The sequence below is a fragment of the Chlamydomonas reinhardtii genome, chromosome 8 (assembly GCF_000002595.2).
Source record: "Chlamydomonas reinhardtii strain CC-503 cw92 mt+ chromosome 8, whole genome shotgun sequence".
Taxonomy (NCBI): domain Eukaryota; kingdom Viridiplantae; phylum Chlorophyta; class Chlorophyceae; order Chlamydomonadales; family Chlamydomonadaceae; genus Chlamydomonas; species Chlamydomonas reinhardtii.
The window spans coordinates 4,370,438-4,386,954 of NC_057011.1; the positions used below are offsets into that span (position 1 = coordinate 4,370,438).

At 62.6% G+C, this 16,517-nt stretch overlaps 3 protein-coding genes across 3 annotated transcripts in view; all 3 read right to left on the reverse strand.

Moving 5' to 3' along the window:
- Positions 1-2,923: 2,923 nt before the first annotated feature.
- On the reverse strand, positions 2,924-6,579 carry CHLRE_08g381800v5 (uncharacterized protein). The gene is made up of 7 exons (XM_043065280.1): positions 6,362-6,579; positions 6,138-6,267; positions 5,750-5,833; positions 5,026-5,139; positions 4,400-4,477; positions 4,170-4,235; positions 2,924-3,829 (listed from the first exon to the last, which is right to left on the reverse strand). The coding sequence occupies exons 2-7, from the start codon at positions 6,264-6,266 to the stop codon at positions 3,698-3,700; spliced, it is 603 nt and encodes a 200-aa protein (XP_042922281.1). The 5' UTR covers position 6,267; positions 6,362-6,579; the 3' UTR covers positions 2,924-3,697.
- A 193-nt stretch (positions 6,580-6,772) lies between these two features.
- On the reverse strand, positions 6,773-9,629 carry CHLRE_08g381850v5 (uncharacterized protein). Its single transcript, XM_043065281.1, has 2 exons — positions 9,368-9,629; positions 6,773-9,191 (listed from the first exon to the last, which is right to left on the reverse strand). Exon 2 carries the CDS (start codon positions 9,153-9,155, stop codon positions 8,289-8,291), a length of 867 nt encoding a protein of 288 aa, XP_042922282.1. The 5' UTR covers positions 9,156-9,191; positions 9,368-9,629; the 3' UTR covers positions 6,773-8,288.
- Positions 9,630-10,158: 529 nt separating this feature from the next.
- Positions 10,159-16,517, reverse strand: part of CHLRE_08g381900v5 (uncharacterized protein) — an 8,501-nt gene continuing 2,142 nt past the window's right edge. Inside the window, exons 4-14 of the mRNA XM_043065282.1 lie at positions 15,822-16,108; positions 14,962-15,647; positions 14,667-14,711; positions 14,289-14,372; positions 13,832-13,874; positions 13,609-13,661; positions 13,138-13,297; positions 12,800-12,876; positions 12,477-12,550; positions 11,729-11,869; positions 10,159-11,359 (exon numbers count right to left, since the gene is read on the reverse strand). Coding sequence (XP_042922283.1) covers positions 10,825-11,359; positions 11,729-11,869; positions 12,477-12,550; positions 12,800-12,876; positions 13,138-13,297; positions 13,609-13,661; positions 13,832-13,874; positions 14,289-14,372; positions 14,667-14,711; positions 14,962-15,647; positions 15,822-16,108 — 2,185 coding nt within the window. The 3' untranslated portion in view covers positions 10,159-10,824. The remainder of the gene's footprint in view (positions 11,360-11,728; positions 11,870-12,476; positions 12,551-12,799; positions 12,877-13,137; positions 13,298-13,608; positions 13,662-13,831; positions 13,875-14,288; positions 14,373-14,666; positions 14,712-14,961; positions 15,648-15,821; positions 16,109-16,517) is intronic.

The following is a 16,517-nucleotide window of genomic DNA, read 5'->3' on the forward strand; positions in this document are numbered from 1 at the left end:
ACCCGAAGACACCGAGCCATCACATGCTATTAATGCTATCAGGGCCCAACTTAACTCCACCAACCCCGACATTGCTGCAAACCCTCCCGCGGGCAAAGTCCGTGTGACTCCGTGCACAGTGAGTCCTAGCCAAGCCTCAACCCGCCAGAGCCCCACCGCTGTGCCTCAATGCCACAAGCCTAGGCACAGGAGTGCCGGGAAACATCTAGGCCGCAGGACACACGCACAGCGCACGCACTAACCAGGGCGCAAGCGTCCAGGTACTAGAACGGTCGCCCACACGTGAATCCTGCCCACACACAAAGCCACCAACCACGCACAACCTCTCACGGTGAGGGGGGCAGGGAATCAGCGTCATACGGCAAGCGCAAAACCATGCCTTCACCAACAGCCCGAGATATGAAGGGATGCGCAAACGGCACAGCGTCCCAACCCTTTGGCCTGATACCCAAAGTCACAAACGTCCGGAGACGACCCCAGAAGTCAGCGACGACGGCAAGTCCACGATGGCTACCCACTTATTGCTTGGGTATGGGACCGGGTGCTCACCTGACCAGGTAGCCCTTCCCGGTTCTTTGGTAGTGCTGAGTGGATGGTTCTTCTCACTCTGTGCATAAGTTAAAACCAACTATTGATGTCCTGTATCTCTCACAACCGGCAATCCACGGTTGTCAGCGGGAAGGAAAACCCCTACAGCTACGCAGTACCCCGGCTTGCCCCTCCTGTCTGTCCTATTGTGCACCATTGCAAGGCCAAGTATGATGGGAACTTAGCCCCTGAGCCGATCTATCGGCTATGGGTTTATTCCCAACGTCCAGTTTAGCGCGCAGTTGTGTGAACAGGTGGGGTGGGATGGGAGTGTGGGGGGAGGATGCCCGGACTGTGCGTGTTGGTGAGCCAAAGGCGAGAGAGCGCAGGCGGGGGGCCCCACCGTACCAAAACACTCAGCGCTTTGGTGAGGTCGCATGCACTTCGCACTCACAATGTTTTGTCAAAGTTTATTGCCTTGAAGTATCATCTTCTACCACAAGTCTTGCACCCGTCTCCATTCCCTTCGCCTCTAGTCTTACGTCTTCCTTGTGTTTCCGCAAAGTTATGCATTGCTACGGACACATTGAGAAGTGCTTTAAATAACTCATATCTTGGTCTGGGTGCCTCGGTGAAAATAACGTTACTGGAAAACAACTGGCGTAAACGGGAGGGCCCCCCGCGGCGAACTCAATGCGACCGCTATAGGGCTTCTGCCCCTCCCCCTTCGGGGGAAGGGGCAAGCCAACTGCTTCAGTCTGCGGGATGTGCAGCAGCAGCCTTCAACATCAGTTCCCTCGAAAACTATGCTAACCCCCTCTCCGGCTATCCTGCTTACCCCCACGCAAGCTCAAATACTTTCATCAAGGTACCAGTACCAAGCCAAGCCTGCATGTCCAAAGCAAAGACATTGTTCTAAGTAGTCTTGTTATTGCAGGGGTGTAGTTTTAACTAGGCCCCATGTTCTGAAAATGAAGCTTGACAACAATTGTGAATCCACTTTCAAAGTTTCAATCTGGCAGTAATTGCATCATTATGGATGCCAATTACAATTGAAGGGACAGCCGGACAAGCGGGGGCACGCTGTACCCACACTGCGAGGGACCATCTTCGACCCAGAGAAACAACACCCCCCCCCCCCTGGTTGGCTGCCGACCTTCATAGTGTTATGCACATGAGTCAAGCCCATGCCGAAGCCTGCCAAAGCCCCACCGCCATGTAACACCCCTCATCTCGTTTAAGTCTTTTGGTGGCAGCACCCACGCACAACAAGGCGCGACAGGCCAGAGGTCTGCCGACATCCCCATCAAATGCAAGCACCACTCATTTCTCTTGTCCGCAGATGATGGCTGGCGTCAGAGACGCGCAATGTCTTAACGCAACGCAAAGTTATGACCCCTCAACCTTGCCGGTCGGTCGGTCGGGGTAGGTCGGGGGTCCTGCCGTGCGCCGTTGCCGGCGCGTGTCATTCACCGGCAGCCACTGCCCGGGTATGAGTTATGGGGCGGTTGACAGCGTGTGAACTTAGGAGCGGGAAGTAACACAACGGTTGAGAACTGGTGAACTGCGGGTGGGTTGTGTGAATTACGTCCCAGAGGTGTAGCAAGAGTTTGGGCGTCTGTGGTTTAGTTGTAGCCGTGTGGCGGTGGTGTTTCTCTGGCTCTGGCGTCACCTTCGCCTGCACTGCGCAGGGTAGAGGCTCAGAGACATGCAATGTCTTGGCCCGAAGGCCCACGCCTGGAAACATCTGTGCCAAGGCACCACAAAGGGAAACCGAGCCGGAACTTGACCAAACCACCAGCACACCATCCACCAGTGAACTAAACTGACCCACCAAACAGGCCCCCCGCGCGCCTGGAGATGAACAGGCCCACCAGCCAGCCGGGCGCCTGGGCAACAGCCGCCCGGGCACTCACAACCCGACACCCGGGACTACCCGACCGGCATAACCTACTCGCCTACTGGTCCCTGAACCGGCATGCTATGAATGGCACCCTAAACCTAACTATCTGCAGAGCCAGCAAGGCCGCCGGCAGAGACGGCGGCTGACCAGGTGCCACGAGGAGAGGCGCCAAGGAGCACATCAAAACCGGCACCACAACAAGGTGAACCTCTGACGGCAAACTTATGGGCACTCGTCAAAGTTCAGGGTCAGTTGTTGGGGTTGGGTGAAAGCGAGATCCATTGTTAGGGCGGGCCGATCTTTGCAGCAGGCTCATCCTGGGCCCAAGGTTTTGTCACGCGGAACCTGGGTGCCTTTAACCCCTAAACAACAAAATTTTGTCCATGGGAGGGTGGGTCGTCCCCTCAAGGGGGGTCCCCAGGGATTGGGGAAAACCCTGGCACTGACACGCACCCTGTCAGGTCCACACCATACCAAGCTAAACTAGCTGAGTGCAGGCAGAGGTTACAATTGCGAGTGCGGCAGGGGTGCTGGTGTGGTCACTCTGCTACCAGACCCTACGAGCTGCTGCCAGCCAGTGTCAATGCATTGTACCTACTGTACTATGTGGGCACCATACTATGTAGGTACCCCTGCAACAAAGCTTCATTGCCGTGCAGGAAACATTGTGCCGCCTGGCCTGCAGTCCTACAATCTACTCACTCACAAGCCGGAAACCGCCTGCGGCCCTGGGGGCTGGGGCCGAACCGCGCGACGCCTGCACTTACCACCGCCTTAGCTGCACTTGCATTTTCCCTCTCTCTCCTTTAGGAGCCGCACACACACCGTGTATCGCTAGGACCTCCAGAGGCCTCTGACATGTAATCGCCTCCAACACATCATTCTCCATCAACAAGAAACACTGTTTACCTGTTCACAACAACACCACGGCATATGGCATGATGACCACGAGGGCACAGGGCGCCGGTCACCGTCACATTGTGCCCAACACAGTGCACCAGAACCACCTGCCACGACCACACTGCCATGTGCAGCCTACTCCCTTATCACAGCGTGAGTTATCCGACGGCCCAGCCAGCTGCTACTGCTGCCGCCGCCACTGCCACAGCTCACACCACAGGCCATCCCGCGTTCCACGCCCCCTTCCTCCACACCTCTGCATCCCTTTCGCCCCCTCGGCCCGTCACTTGCTACTGCCCTCCCCTCCCCCACTGCCCTCCCCCACTGGTGCTGCCGTGCTGCCACCCGCTCCCTGCCCCGCTGCTGCTACTGCCGGCCCACGCCGAAGAAGTCCAGCTCGGCCATCTCCTCTCGGAACCAGACCGTGTAGTCCTGCGGCTGCGCCGCCATGTCGGACCGCAGCTGTGCCAGTGACACCCAGCGGCACGCCGTCACCTCCTGTGCGTGCCCACGGCCGGGAGGGGGTGGGCGGTTACATTCATGATTAGCTAAGTAAATGATGGGGGATGGCGGGGTTTGGGACTTGGGTTGTGTCATGTGCCATGTGCCCTGACTTGTGCATCCCGATGGGAGGGTCCCGCAATGCGGTTGGGAAGCCGTCCAGAAAAGACACAGGGCCAGAAGTGCCAGCAGGACAGTGGCCAGCCGCTAGGCGCGGCCCTAGACATGCCTCACTGCCTGACCGCCAACACCCCCCGCCCCAATTGAATCACTCTGACCTCCACATGAACGGCTAACCCCCACCGCCCGCCCCCCACCCCACCCCACCCCACCCCACCTGGTGGTTGAACGCGATGGGACCGTCGTACCCGTCCAGGCGGTACACCTCAATGAACTCGTTGTCCTGCCGTACGGCAGTGCGGCACACAGCAGTATGGCACACAGCAGTACGGCACACCAGTAGTCACATGCCGCCAAGTCACGTGCCAGTCCGCCTGCACTGCTGCATGCATGCGACACAGCGTGGCGCTGCCTGGGCGCCTCCCTGCCTTCACGCGCCACCCGCACCTGAATCCCTTGTTGCGGAATGAGCAGCCTCCGCGGGTGTCTCGGTGTGATGGGACCCTGCAGCGCCGCCCGCTGCTCCTGTGTGTTGCCAACGCGCACAACAACATCAACAATGGCTGCATTCAGTATGCATCTCCAATGGCATGGTAACCGTCTACAAGCTGGGGTTGCCTTGCAGCAAGGTAACCCCCGGTTGCAAGATGAATGTATGTCAACATTGGCGCAAGCTACCCCCCCCCCCTCTGGGCTAGTAAATGTCGGTGGGACAGCAAGGTAAATCTCCTTGGACTGCCATTGGGCTGCCTCGGCACCCCGACCCTCCAAGTGGACACTTCTGCAGGTGGCATGTGCCGCGTTGCTCTGCGCCTGTTACTTGACCCCTTCCACCTGCCACCTGCCAAATCTCCCTGTATCTCACTCCATAACTCCACACCGCATCCCAACGCCCAGCAACACCACCAGCACCAGCAACACGCACCCACACACACCGTCTTGTGCTTTCCTAAAGCACACACATACACACACACCCACACACACACACATACATACACACACACACGCCCCTGCAAGCCCCCGTTCGTTGGTTTTGGTGTAGTTTGGGCTGGTATTTGCAACCCCCCCACCACCTGTGTCAGCGTCACCCCCAGCTCCTCCTCCAGCCCTCGCGCCACGCCCTCCGCGTAGCTCTCGCCCGGCGACAGGTGCTCCGCCACGCTCAGGTCCCACTGGCCCGGAGCCACCTGCGGGGCGGCAGCACGGCGGCACAGCGTGCGTTTGTAAGGGTTTACACAGATGATCTAAAACAACCCTCCTCCCATACATACACGCACACACACACACACGCACACACACACACACACACACACACACACACACACGCGCGCACACACACACACGCGCGCACGCACACGCACATGCACACGCGCACGCACGCGCACGCGCACACGCACACGCACGCGTACACGCATGCGTACACGCACACGCACACGCACACGCACACGCACACGCACACGCACACGCACACGCACACGCGCACGCGCGCGCACGCGCACGCACACGCACGCGAGACACGCCCGAACAGGGCACACGTGTGCCTGCGGCCATCCACCCCACCGGGCGCATAAGGCGCCGCCACACGCCGTGGACGGCCCCCACGGCTTGCTGCCAACCAGCGTGGGGCCCTAGCAACAGCCCCACTCACGCCCCACCACCACCACCATCACCGCCACCGCCACCGCCACCGCCACCGCCACCGCCACCGCCACCGCCACCGCCACCGCCACCGCCACCGCCACCGCCACCGCCACCGCTCTCCTCCCTCTCGCCGAGCGAGCCCCACCTCCGCCCCACCTTCTTGTCCGGCGAGCGGCGCTGTATGAGCAGCTCTCCCGCGCTGTTGAACAGGAGCGCGTACACCGCCCGGTGCCAGATGCCCTGGAGGGAGGGAGGGGGGGCGGCAGCCGTGTGCACGAGTGTGTTGGGTAGACCGACACAGCGGCAGGGGTTTGGGTGGGGGGTTGTAGATACCAGCCCAAACTAAACCAAACCCAATGCAATAGGGGGGGGGGGCATGTGCTGGACTTGGAAGGGAGGGGGCTGGGGGCTGTGTCACCTTTGGGGGGGGGGAGGTCCGGGCGGGTTGCACCGCCTTCACGGGGGCTGGTCGGGGACACAGGCCTCAACAACCGCCACCCCTCAATCGCCCTGACACTGTCCGTCACGGCCCCGCACGGCCTACCTTTGCGTGGCACACGGACCGTAGCTCGCGCCCCAGGGGCGTGCCATCCTCCGTGTACGTGTCAAACACCTCCCCTTCAGACTCGGCTGTCACACCCGCATCGCGCGACAGCAGGGCCGCCTGCACCATCCTGAAACGAGGGAACAAGAGCAACGGGGACATGTCTGAAGTCAAGAAGACAAACGGCCATTGACAACGGCCACGCAATTGCATGTAAGTGACACCTTTTGCAAGCACCAGCAAGCGCCGCGCCTCACTGCACTAGCGAACCGAATGGGCCTTGCTGATGCCCTCAAGAGCAAAGTCGCAGCTCCCAGCGCCACAACTAGTGATTATTTAGTGAATGATAGAGTGTCAATTATACAGCTTTGGCTATGCGTGGTTCTTCACGGTTTATGTTTGCATGCAGCGAAGTTCAGGCGCGGCATGCAGTTCACATACGCAGATTAAAGTTTGGGACACAATGTACTCTGACTATGAGTCGCAGTGTGACGGCGATGCGTCCAGGTGCAGCTGCTGTCAGGTCCATTCCGGCACGGGCCCCTTGGGCCTTGGCACGCCCAGCAGCCCGCTCCTGATGGCCGCACCAGGCCGCACCAACCCAACCCACCCGCTGAGCCCCACACATAGTTGTTGGCAACAATACTTTACAGCTTGGAGCGGGAATGCGCTTCATACCCGCAGGGCGCCTTCGGGATTGTCGAACTGGTCCGCGTGCAGAGTGCTGCCGAATACGGTACGGTATGCGTGCGTATTACGATGTTGTATATCTAACTAGACCTAAGCACGCAAAGGGTAACAAACCCGCAGCAGTGCTAAATACCCTTTCCAGAAAGGCCGGCATCACACCTCACAATTCGGCGCTGTACACGCCCGCTCCGCCACTGGCTGCTTGATTCGCAAGGTGACATCCCTGCCATACATCCTTTCTTCGACCAGCCATTGCCTTGCCTGTCGCAATAATCTGTCCTGCACCGGCATGCGTCACCTGTGACCACCACGCCATGACGTGCCCAACCAGAACCCTCTTACACTCGTGCACCGCCGCCAAGTCCCGGACAATGCAGCTAGGCGAGTGCTGCTCACCCTCTCCGTCAAGTTCTCCTTGCAGCGCGACTGTTTCCTTACGGGATTGGTTCAACGTGAACCCTCTCCGTCAAACCAAGAAATGATGAATCGCTGAGCAGCTCGGGAGCAAGTGTGATGAACCGTATCGCACAATACACAACCCCTGCCCAACCCACATGTTTATCGTGTGCATACACACCCAGGCCCTGCCAACACGCTTTACGCGTACATGCACTGCTCTGCTGCAGAGCTGAAGAACGCTCGTCCAAATAAACTTGAAGCCATAAAATCAAAGGCCCCTGCGGTCACAAACCTGGGTAGGTAGATACGCTCGACCATCGTGTCTATCAACGTCGCCCCCCCTCCCAATGTGGATTTGGTGCCACTGGGTAGTGGCCCAATACAAATGCTAATTGAGAACCCCAATTGCTCACTAGATGGCTTAATATTGCAACGCCGCGCCCGCCAAACAACAGTTTGTCTCAAGCATCGTCCTGAACGTCACCATCATAAGCTGATGCAGTCACGTTCGTGTGTTACCCACGCCTTCGCAACACGGCGCACTGCCGCAAGAGTCGTGCGGCAATGCCGCAGCAGTCAGTGTCCAATGTACTGGTGATTATGTACGTACGTATGCATAGGAGCCCACACGCCGCCCGCCCACAGGTGGGTGTGGTTTGAAGGCGTGGCCAGAGCCCGTGGCATGCCGTGTGTTATGCCCAACCCTGGCCTTCACGCCGCGGCCAAATGAATGGATGAACCCAGATGATGAACTTAAACCCGCCCGCCAGCACCCCATTCACAGACCCAGCCCCGTGTCCCGCACACAGATGAAGAATAGCTATAGCTTTGCCCTTGTGGCGACCACCGTCGCCACACACGCCCGCCGTCGCCCAGCAACACACCGGCGACTGAACTAGCTGGGAGACCTGGCGTTGGACCAAGTCCACGCGGCCCGCGGGAGCGCGGCAGCCGCATACATGGCCGCGCCACGCCACCGCCATGTTTGCATTGAAGCCCCTTTTGCCCGCACGCACACCGTCCAAAGTAAGCTTCCTGGGGATCAGGAAACGCATCATGCGCTCATGCGCAGTCGCCGCCGCCGCCGCCGTCGTCATCCGAGTCGTCGTCGTCCCACAGGGCGCCGCACACCACGCACCCCACCAGCGCCCCCACGTCTCGGGCCAACCACTCTGGCGCCGCCGCCTCCTCCTCCCCTGCCTGCTGCGCGCCCTGCCCGTCCTCCTCCTGCTCCTGCTCGCCACCCCAGGGCCACCCTGACAACGCCCGCGGCGGCACCACCCGCTGCACCAAACCTCTTTGCAGCTGGCACACGCGGCGGTCGCCGGCAGGAGCGGCGACACAGTCGCTGCTGCTGCTGCTGCTGACACCGCCCACGTCATCGTCGCAAGCGGAGGACCAGAAGGCGTCCGCCTCCACGCGCGCCGAGCCCGCCGACGCAGCTGGTGCGGAGCGCGTGCTGCTGCTGTGCAGCGAGAGCGGCGCAAGCCGGGCGAGGAGCGAGTCCACGGCGGCTTCATCACGCGTGCGGTCGGCGGCCTGCGGCGCGGCCTGCGGCGCGGCCTCGTGAGGGGCGGCAGCGCTTGAGGCCGCCGGCTCTGTCGTGCAGTCGGTTGCTGAGGGCTGTTGCTCCAGTGGCCACACGACGGCGCCTTCCTCCTCTTCCTCCTCATCCTCTTCCCAGAAGCTGCTTGCCGTGCTCAGCACTGGGCTGATGCACGCCTCTTCGCCGCAATCGCTGCTGCCGGCACAGCGATGGCGCCCAAGGTCCGAGGAGCTGTCGAAGGCGCCGCAAAGTGCAGGGTCGTCCCCGTCCAAGGCCAGCTCGTCTACAAGCACCGCCGGTGCTGGGCACGGCAGCTTGAGCAACTGTGCACCGTGAGCTGCCAACTCGAGTGGCCGCAGCAAGCGGCGAAGTCCGGCGCTCATTATGGTGTGTCGGCAAGTATCGCCGCAATTCTCAGCCTGCAAATGCCGCAATCGGTATTTGGAAAAGCTAGATTCAGTCATGCACAAGCACGGCTGCTCGTCTCCTGTTGGTGCAGGTCACTGTTTTTGACCTGCCCCTAATTGTTGACCAGCGCCGCGCAAAAGCTGTGTGCTGACGGTTTGTGCACGCCCAGGCATCAAAGGTGGCTCACCGTGGACGACAGGTCCGCAGCAGGCAGGCGCAAAGGCACCACGAGAGACTCTTTCGTTTTCGAACCGCTGTATCTGCCAGGATTGTGCGGCACCCTTATTGAAGGCAGGCGTTGGAAGTCTCGCGTATGCGTCATGTGTATATGCAAGCTTTTGGCCTCAAGCCTCAAGCCGGCAATGCACTGGTGTAGCAATCGTGTCGGCGACAGCCTCACGCGGCCGCTACCTTCACCCGCTTCAAACCTGTTCACCCCGTTCAATGTATCTTGATACCTTTCATAATACATTGAGGGTTCCAAACGGTATGGGCGGGGTGTGAGGTTCGGTTGCCTGGTGGGCGCGCCTTTCACCTGCCGAGAGACTGCCGAGACACTGCGCGGTGTGATGGAGCGCCAGCGCCCGCTACACCGCTTTGAGTATCGTTAAGATGAACCCGCGCTGTTATGGCACCTAACACCGAATGGCACGGAGCTGCCCGTCTGCTCGCGTGTGCTCGCGAGACACAGGCCGCGGGCCGCCGCCCGGGGACCTGGTGCCAGGACGTTTTTGGGGCCCTGGCTTTGTCCACGGCTGTCGTCCCACATATAACCTCTATCAGCCAGGACCCTCGCGGCCTCGCCCTGTCCCTGACGCCTTGCCAGCCTGCCTAGCCTAGACTCACCCGGGCCCAACCCCACGGCCACTGCAGCCGCCCCACCAGCAGGATTCGCAAAAGCATGGGAGGCAAGTGTGGAACAGGACTGGCCAACTGGGGAGGGGAGCAGGACTGGCTACAGCACCCTCAGCAGCGCGACATCTGGCATCCTTACACGGCACACGGCACACCCCAGCCAGGCAGCCAGCGGCAATTCAGTCCTCTGGGCTCTGGCTAGCCGCAAACGCGGAGTGGCCGGGGCATTGAGGCGCCGATGCCTTCCACACACACGTTTTTTCAAGCACGTCAATTAAGCGTTTATTCCCGGCTTCCCAGACGTGAAACGTCCATATGTAACGAGCATGCACTTTTGGACCACTGGTTCTTTACATTCCGTATCGAGGTCAGTCGATCTTCGGGATCTCTTCAAGTCTGATGGTCCCAAGACCACCAGACCACCATACGTCCATACCTCCTGGGTGGCCGCCCCCAATGCCGTCAGCGGCCGGGAGGCCGTTCCGGAGCGCCAGCAAGCCCACATGCACCGCCTACACGCCCTCCCAACCGTCCATTGCTTTCCACCCATCGCTCCGAAAAGCGCGACACACGGGCAGCTTCAGAGCGGCCGCGGCAAGCCGCATGTACCCGATCATCGAGCCCCCCCCCCCGGCAATCATGCCAAGTCGCCTCCGCGCCCCGCCGATCACGGCCCGGCGCCAGCTGCCGCCCAGGCCACAGTCATTGTCACGGCCGCGGTCTCTGGGTCACGGCCCGGCGGCAGCCGCCACCCGCCCGCGCCGGTGCCCTCAGGCCGCGGCCGCTGGGTCAGGGCGGCGGCAGGGGCCGGCGGCAGGTGGGGCAAGTGCTGTTGACGGCGATCCAGCGGCTGAGGCAGGGCTCGTGGAAGAAGTGGCCGCAGGGCGTCACCATGCGACACCGCGGCGGCAGCAACGCCACCGGGTTCATGCAGATCACACACTCCTTGGAGCCGTGGCCCGTCTCCACGTCCCCCGCCCCGTCGGCGCCACCGACGCCGTCGGACCGCCGGGCGCGCGGCGCGGCGCGGCTACTGCTACTGCTACTGCTACTGCTGCTGCTACTGCTGCTGCTGCTGCTGCTGCTGCTACTGCCGCCGGGGCGCAGCCATGCGACTAGGCGGTGCAGCACGGCCCGCCCGCCTGCCAGCGCGGCGGCGCCGGCCCCTGACGGCGCTCCCGGCCCCGACCCGGAGCCGTTGCCGGTGCTGCTACTGCCGTTGCCGGTGCTGCTGCTACTGCCGTCGTCCAGCCCCATCTCGCGGCGTGTGGCGGCGCGGTGGTAGTCGTAGCGCTGAGGCAGGAAGGCCTTGGGCACAAACACCCTGAGGGGGTAGGAGGGGAGGGGCGTGGAGGTGATGCACGGTAACCATGGCGCTCCCTCACTGTACAAACCAGCATCCGGGGTCTTAAGACCTCCAAATACCACTAAACTCCATCGCAACTGCTGTACTAGCTGTCTTCACTTCCTATGGCTACCGGCACCGCCTCTGCAAGCGCCGGTAGGTGCGTGCCACCCGTCATGCAGCTTCGACCCCCGTCGTTAAGTTTGTTCACACTGAGAAACACTGGAAACACCCCCTGCCCACTGTGCCCTCCCATACTTGTGCTTTCATGAAGCCGTTTACCAAGAGCGGCTAACCCCGGCCCCCCCCAAATGGCTGGTATCTACAACCCCCTCCCCGCCAACTCACCGCGGCCCCCACTTGATCTGCGCCGCCACCAGCGCCGCCTGTGCCGCCAGCCAGACACACAGCGCCAGGCACAGCCCGGGGCGGGTGGTGATGCGCAGCAGGTTGGCAGGGCATCCCCAGAAGTAGAGCGGGCTTACAGCTCTGTATGGGGGGGAGGGGCGGTGGTAGTATCAAGGTGGCAACAAGTGCAGGACACATACTGTGTTGACACACGTCACGTCACGAGATATTAATTGATGGCTACGGCTACTCCGCCACACGCTCAAGTTCCAGCTCCGCCACCCCTCGCCCCGCCCCGCCACACGACCCCCGCCCCACCACTCCTCGCTCCCCAACTCCCCGCACCCCACCCCCAAAGCGCCCACCCGCCCCGCCACTCCTCGCTCCCGCCGCGCCCCCCTGCCCTCCCAACCACTACCACCACCTTCCTCCCCCCCCCTTGCCCGTTTCCCACATGTCGTGCTCCTGGCCCGACGCTCCCTGCCTGGCGTCGGGGCTGCTTTCCTGGTCGCCAGGTAAGTCGTGGGTTTTGCTTGTCGCGTCCGCGTGCCTGTCTTGTGCTGTTGTGCGCGTCACCGAGCCCGGGCGGCGACATTTCTCGCCGGCGCCGCTCGCCCTGCTGCTCCACGACGCCTCGTCCCCCATCCCATAAGTATTATCGCTCGCAACTAACGCCTCTGCCTGCACTCCCGTTTTCGTTGGTTTTGGTTTAGTTTGGGCTGGTATTTACAACCCCCCCGCGCCCCACCGGAGCGCCGTGATGCCCCACAGGTACTCGGCCTTGAGCGGCGGCCGCGTGTCCGTCACCGCACTGTGAACAATCTGCGCGAGTTAGGGGGGGGGGGTTGCAAGGTAAAAACACTTGTGTAAACGTGTAAATGAGGGGGGTTTAGAGCGTTTGACACTGGCATTGTGTGGGACTGCGCCACTGCCTACTGTGGGTGTGCGGAACTCAGCCCCCTCGCACGCCCCTCGCACGCCCCTACACACGCGTGAGCCCCCGATTGGCTTGTTTTGGGTTCTGGAATGCCTTCGCTAACTCCGACACGCCCACACCGACAGCACACGCACCTGCGGCAGCCACCAGCTGTGCAGCAGCAGCGCCAGCACCCACACGTGCGACTGCAGCTGGAACAGCAGGAACAGACCTGTGGGGGATGGGGTGGGGCAGGGGGGCGGTTTACATTCATGATTCGATTAGGAAGTGGTAGACCATCTTGGGGGTGGAACAGTGGTGTGTTGGGTCAGGGTTGTGGGGTGGGGTGCTGCAAGTGTTGGCTACCCGTGCCCCCGCCCCCCCCCCCCGGCACTTCACTTCATATTTGATACACACCATGCCATGGATGGCTACGCCCCCCGCCCCCGCCCCCCTCCCCGCCCCCGCCCCCCCCCCCAAATCAGCCGCGCACCCAGCAGCAGCAGGCCGTAGAAGCGCGTGTACACCGCACTCATGTCACGGCGCACACTCCAGTAGTCAGTGGCGGCGGCGGCGGCGGGGTTGGCGGCGGCCCGCTGCGCGCGCCACACCAACAGCGTCTGCCGCATCTCAAACACCGCAAACAGCAGGAACTGCCCGGGGGTGGGGTGGGGTGGGGTGGGGGTGCCAGGCACATTTGTACAGCAGGCGCGGCGGGGGGTTCCATGCATGTTAAATAAGACGAGAGGGCGTAGCCAGGAGCAATGGTAGGGGGGGGTCGCTGAGATCCCCCGCCCCCGCCCCAGCCCTGAGCCGCATACGCGCTCCTGGCCACCAGCCTCACAGCCCCTGCACCCACCCCTCACATCCACACCCACACACACACACGCACACACACATACACCCACACCCACACCCACACCCACATAACCCCCCACCACACACCACCCACCCACACACACACCTGCAAAAAGGCCACGGAGGCGAAGGCGCCAAACAGCGCATCCACCACGAGGGCTGTGCGGGATGGGCGCATGTGTGTTCATGATTAACTTAGGAAATGGTGGGGTGAGGTGGGAGTCACTGGGTGGGAGTCCATGTCCCCCGGTTATGGAGGGGCGGAGGAGTAGTGGAGCACCAGCCGCAGCCCCCCATCCCTGACCCCCCCTCTCACCCCCCCGGCTCACCCCCGGTCAGGTGTAGCAGGCATTGGTAAGCGTCCAGGATGGCCTGTGGGGCAGTGAGCGAGAGACAGAGTGTGTGTGTGTGTGTGTGTGTGTGTGTGTGTGTGTGTGTGTGTGGTGGTGGTGGTGGTGGTGGTGGCGTAGGGGGGAGTAGGGGGCATTTGAGGGAGGTAGAGGGTGGGGTGTCGCGACGCTGGCACATGCACACATGCACACAAGCACACTCACACATTTCCACCGGCATTCATACACATGCACATGCACATGCACACATCCCCACGCACACACACACGCATACACATCCACACGCACACACATACACATACACGCGCCCACACGCACACACACACGCACATACACATACACACACACACACACACACGCACACACACGCACACGCACACACACACACACACCCCACTGCCGCCTGCCCCCCCCCCCCCCGCGCGCGCGCCCCCACCTGCAGCGTGACGGTGTAGAGCGAGGTGCGGGCGGAGGCGGAGGGCGCGGCGGCCGCCTCCATCTGGACCACCACCAACACCACCTGCGGTCACACACACACACACAGCGGCGCGGGAAGAGGGGAGGAGAGGGGGAGTTAGAGGCGCGGGCGGCGCTTGTAGGCATCTCAACTACTGGGGTAAGGGGAGGGGTGCCTTCTCCTGGGAGCCCTCCCAGCCCTCCATATACAACCCGTGCGCCACAGTCGCCGCCACCGCCACCGCCACTGCTGCCGCTGCCGCCACTGCCGAAGCGAAAGCCTCTACCCCAACCCCTTAATTTGGTCAAATACACCCCCCTCCCCGCCCTCCCAGCCCCCGCCCCCGCCCAGCCCCACCTGGCCGATGGTGACGGCGGTGACCATCACGCTGTATCGCAGCACCTGCAGCGGCGGGGGGGGGGGGGTTGTAAATACCAGCCCAAACTAAACCAAAACCAACGAAAACGGGAGTGCAGGCAGAGGCGTTAGTTGCGAGGGAGGGAGGCACACACCACGCGCAACACAATTAGACACGCGTAGTTGACCTTCACCTGCTCTTCCCAATACGGTAAGTACATTTGGCCATGGGGCCATGCGGTCCGTCCGACTGAGTAACTGACTGATCAGCAACGGATCCAAACGACCGCCCCACCTGTCTGTAGTACCGCTCCAGGTGTACGGACGTGGCGTTGAACGACAACCGCAGGCCGCAGTTGGGGCTGACCACCGCGCCGATGAGATCCAGATCCGGGTCATCCGGATCCATGCCGGGCGGCAGCCCGTACACGCCTTCGAGCCCCTGCTCGTCGCCGTCGGATCCAGATCCGGATCCGGTCCCGCCGCCGTGCAGCTGCACTTGAGTGGAGTGGAAGATTTCCGTGTCCGCCAACAGACCCCGCCCGCTACCGCCGCTGCTTCTGCTACTGCTACTGCTGCTGCTGCTGCTACTGCTACTGCTACTGCTTGCGGCGTTGTGTTGCAGGCTGCGGCGCTTCGTGTCCGCAGCCGCCGCCGCCGCCGCCGCCGCAGTGTCGAGTGTGTTGCTGCTGCTGTGGTGCCCGACAGCGGCGCCGCCGGAACCCGGCTCCTGCCCCCGCCCCTGCTGCGTGCCGCCACCTCCACCTCCACCTCCACCTCCGCCTCCGCCTCCGCCGCTACTGCCGCCGCTACTGCCGCCGCTACTGCCGCCGCCACTGCCGCCGCTGCCACGGCCGTCAAGCGCCGGGGCGGGGCTGGCTCGCCGCATGAGCCAACCGCCCCGGGGCGGCGGCGCGGGCGGCGGCGGCGCGGGCACGTCCAGCCGCAGGTGGGAGACGTGTGATGCGGCGTCAGGGTCGCCTGCGGGGGGCCGCAAACACACATACACACACAATCATTGTAGATGAGCATTGTACGATGCTTTCTTAATATGGTCGCCAAATCATTGGCCCAAGAACCAAAAGGACTGATTAAGCCTGTAACGCTTCTGTCGCGCACCTCCCCCGTCTTAAGCAACCACCTTGCACCACCTACCCTTGTAGTACACGTGGAAGTGGGCCCGGAACTCGCACGTCTTGCGCAGCGCCAGCTCCAGTGGCGGCGACGGCGGCGGCGACGGCGGCCGCGGCAGCCCCACGCCCCCACCACGGTCCCGGCGGGCCGCCGCCGCCGCCGCCACCGCCGCCGCCACCCTCAGCTCCTGTGTGTCGTACGGGCCTCTCCGCCGTGCTCCCGGCGGCGGCGGGCTGGCTCTCACCAGGGCGTGGTGCCATCGCGAGCCACTCAGCGCCATCTGGCGGGCCGCGGTGCGCAGGGCCTCCCTGCAGCAGCAGCAGCAGCAGAAGTGGTGGTGGTCGCGGTGGGGGCGGTGCGTGCGTGCGTATGTGTGTGTGTGTGTGTGTGTGTGTGTGTGTGTGTGTGTGTGTGTGTGTGTGTGTGTGTGTGTGTGTGTGTGTGCATGTGTGTGTGCATGTGTGTGTGTGCGCACCACACCCCGCACATCCCCCCCTGCCCAATCCCCAGCCCCCACCAGCCACCCGCCCTCTCGAGGCACACGGCCCCCCGCCTCAGCAGCAGCCTCAGCAGCAGCCCGAATACGACACCTGAGAGCTTCAGCACGTAGTCACGCACATCCCCCCTGCCCCAGCCCAGCCCTCCAGCCCGTGCCCCCTGCCTCCCAGCCCCCCAGCCCCCCAGCCCCCCAGCCCCCCAGCGCCCCAGCCCCCCAGC

Excerpts from the sequence above, each read along its gene's own strand:
- CHLRE_08g381800v5 (XM_043065280.1), bottom strand. The coding sequence starts at position 6,266 with ATGGTGCAGGCGGCCCTGCTGTCGCGCGATGCGGGTGTGACAGCCGAG. Across the intron at positions 5,140-5,749 it reads GCCGCTCGCCGGACAAGAAG|GTGGCTCCGGGCCAGTGGGA; the intron begins GTGGGGCGGAGG and ends GCCGCCCCGCAG. Across the intron at positions 4,478-5,025 it reads TGGGGGTGACGCTGACACAG|GAGCAGCGGGCGGCGCTGCA; the intron begins GTGGTGGGGGGG and ends GGCAACACACAG.
- CHLRE_08g381850v5 (XM_043065281.1), bottom strand. The coding sequence starts at position 9,155 with ATGAGCGCCGGACTTCGCCGCTTGCTGCGGCCACTCGAGTTGGCAGCT.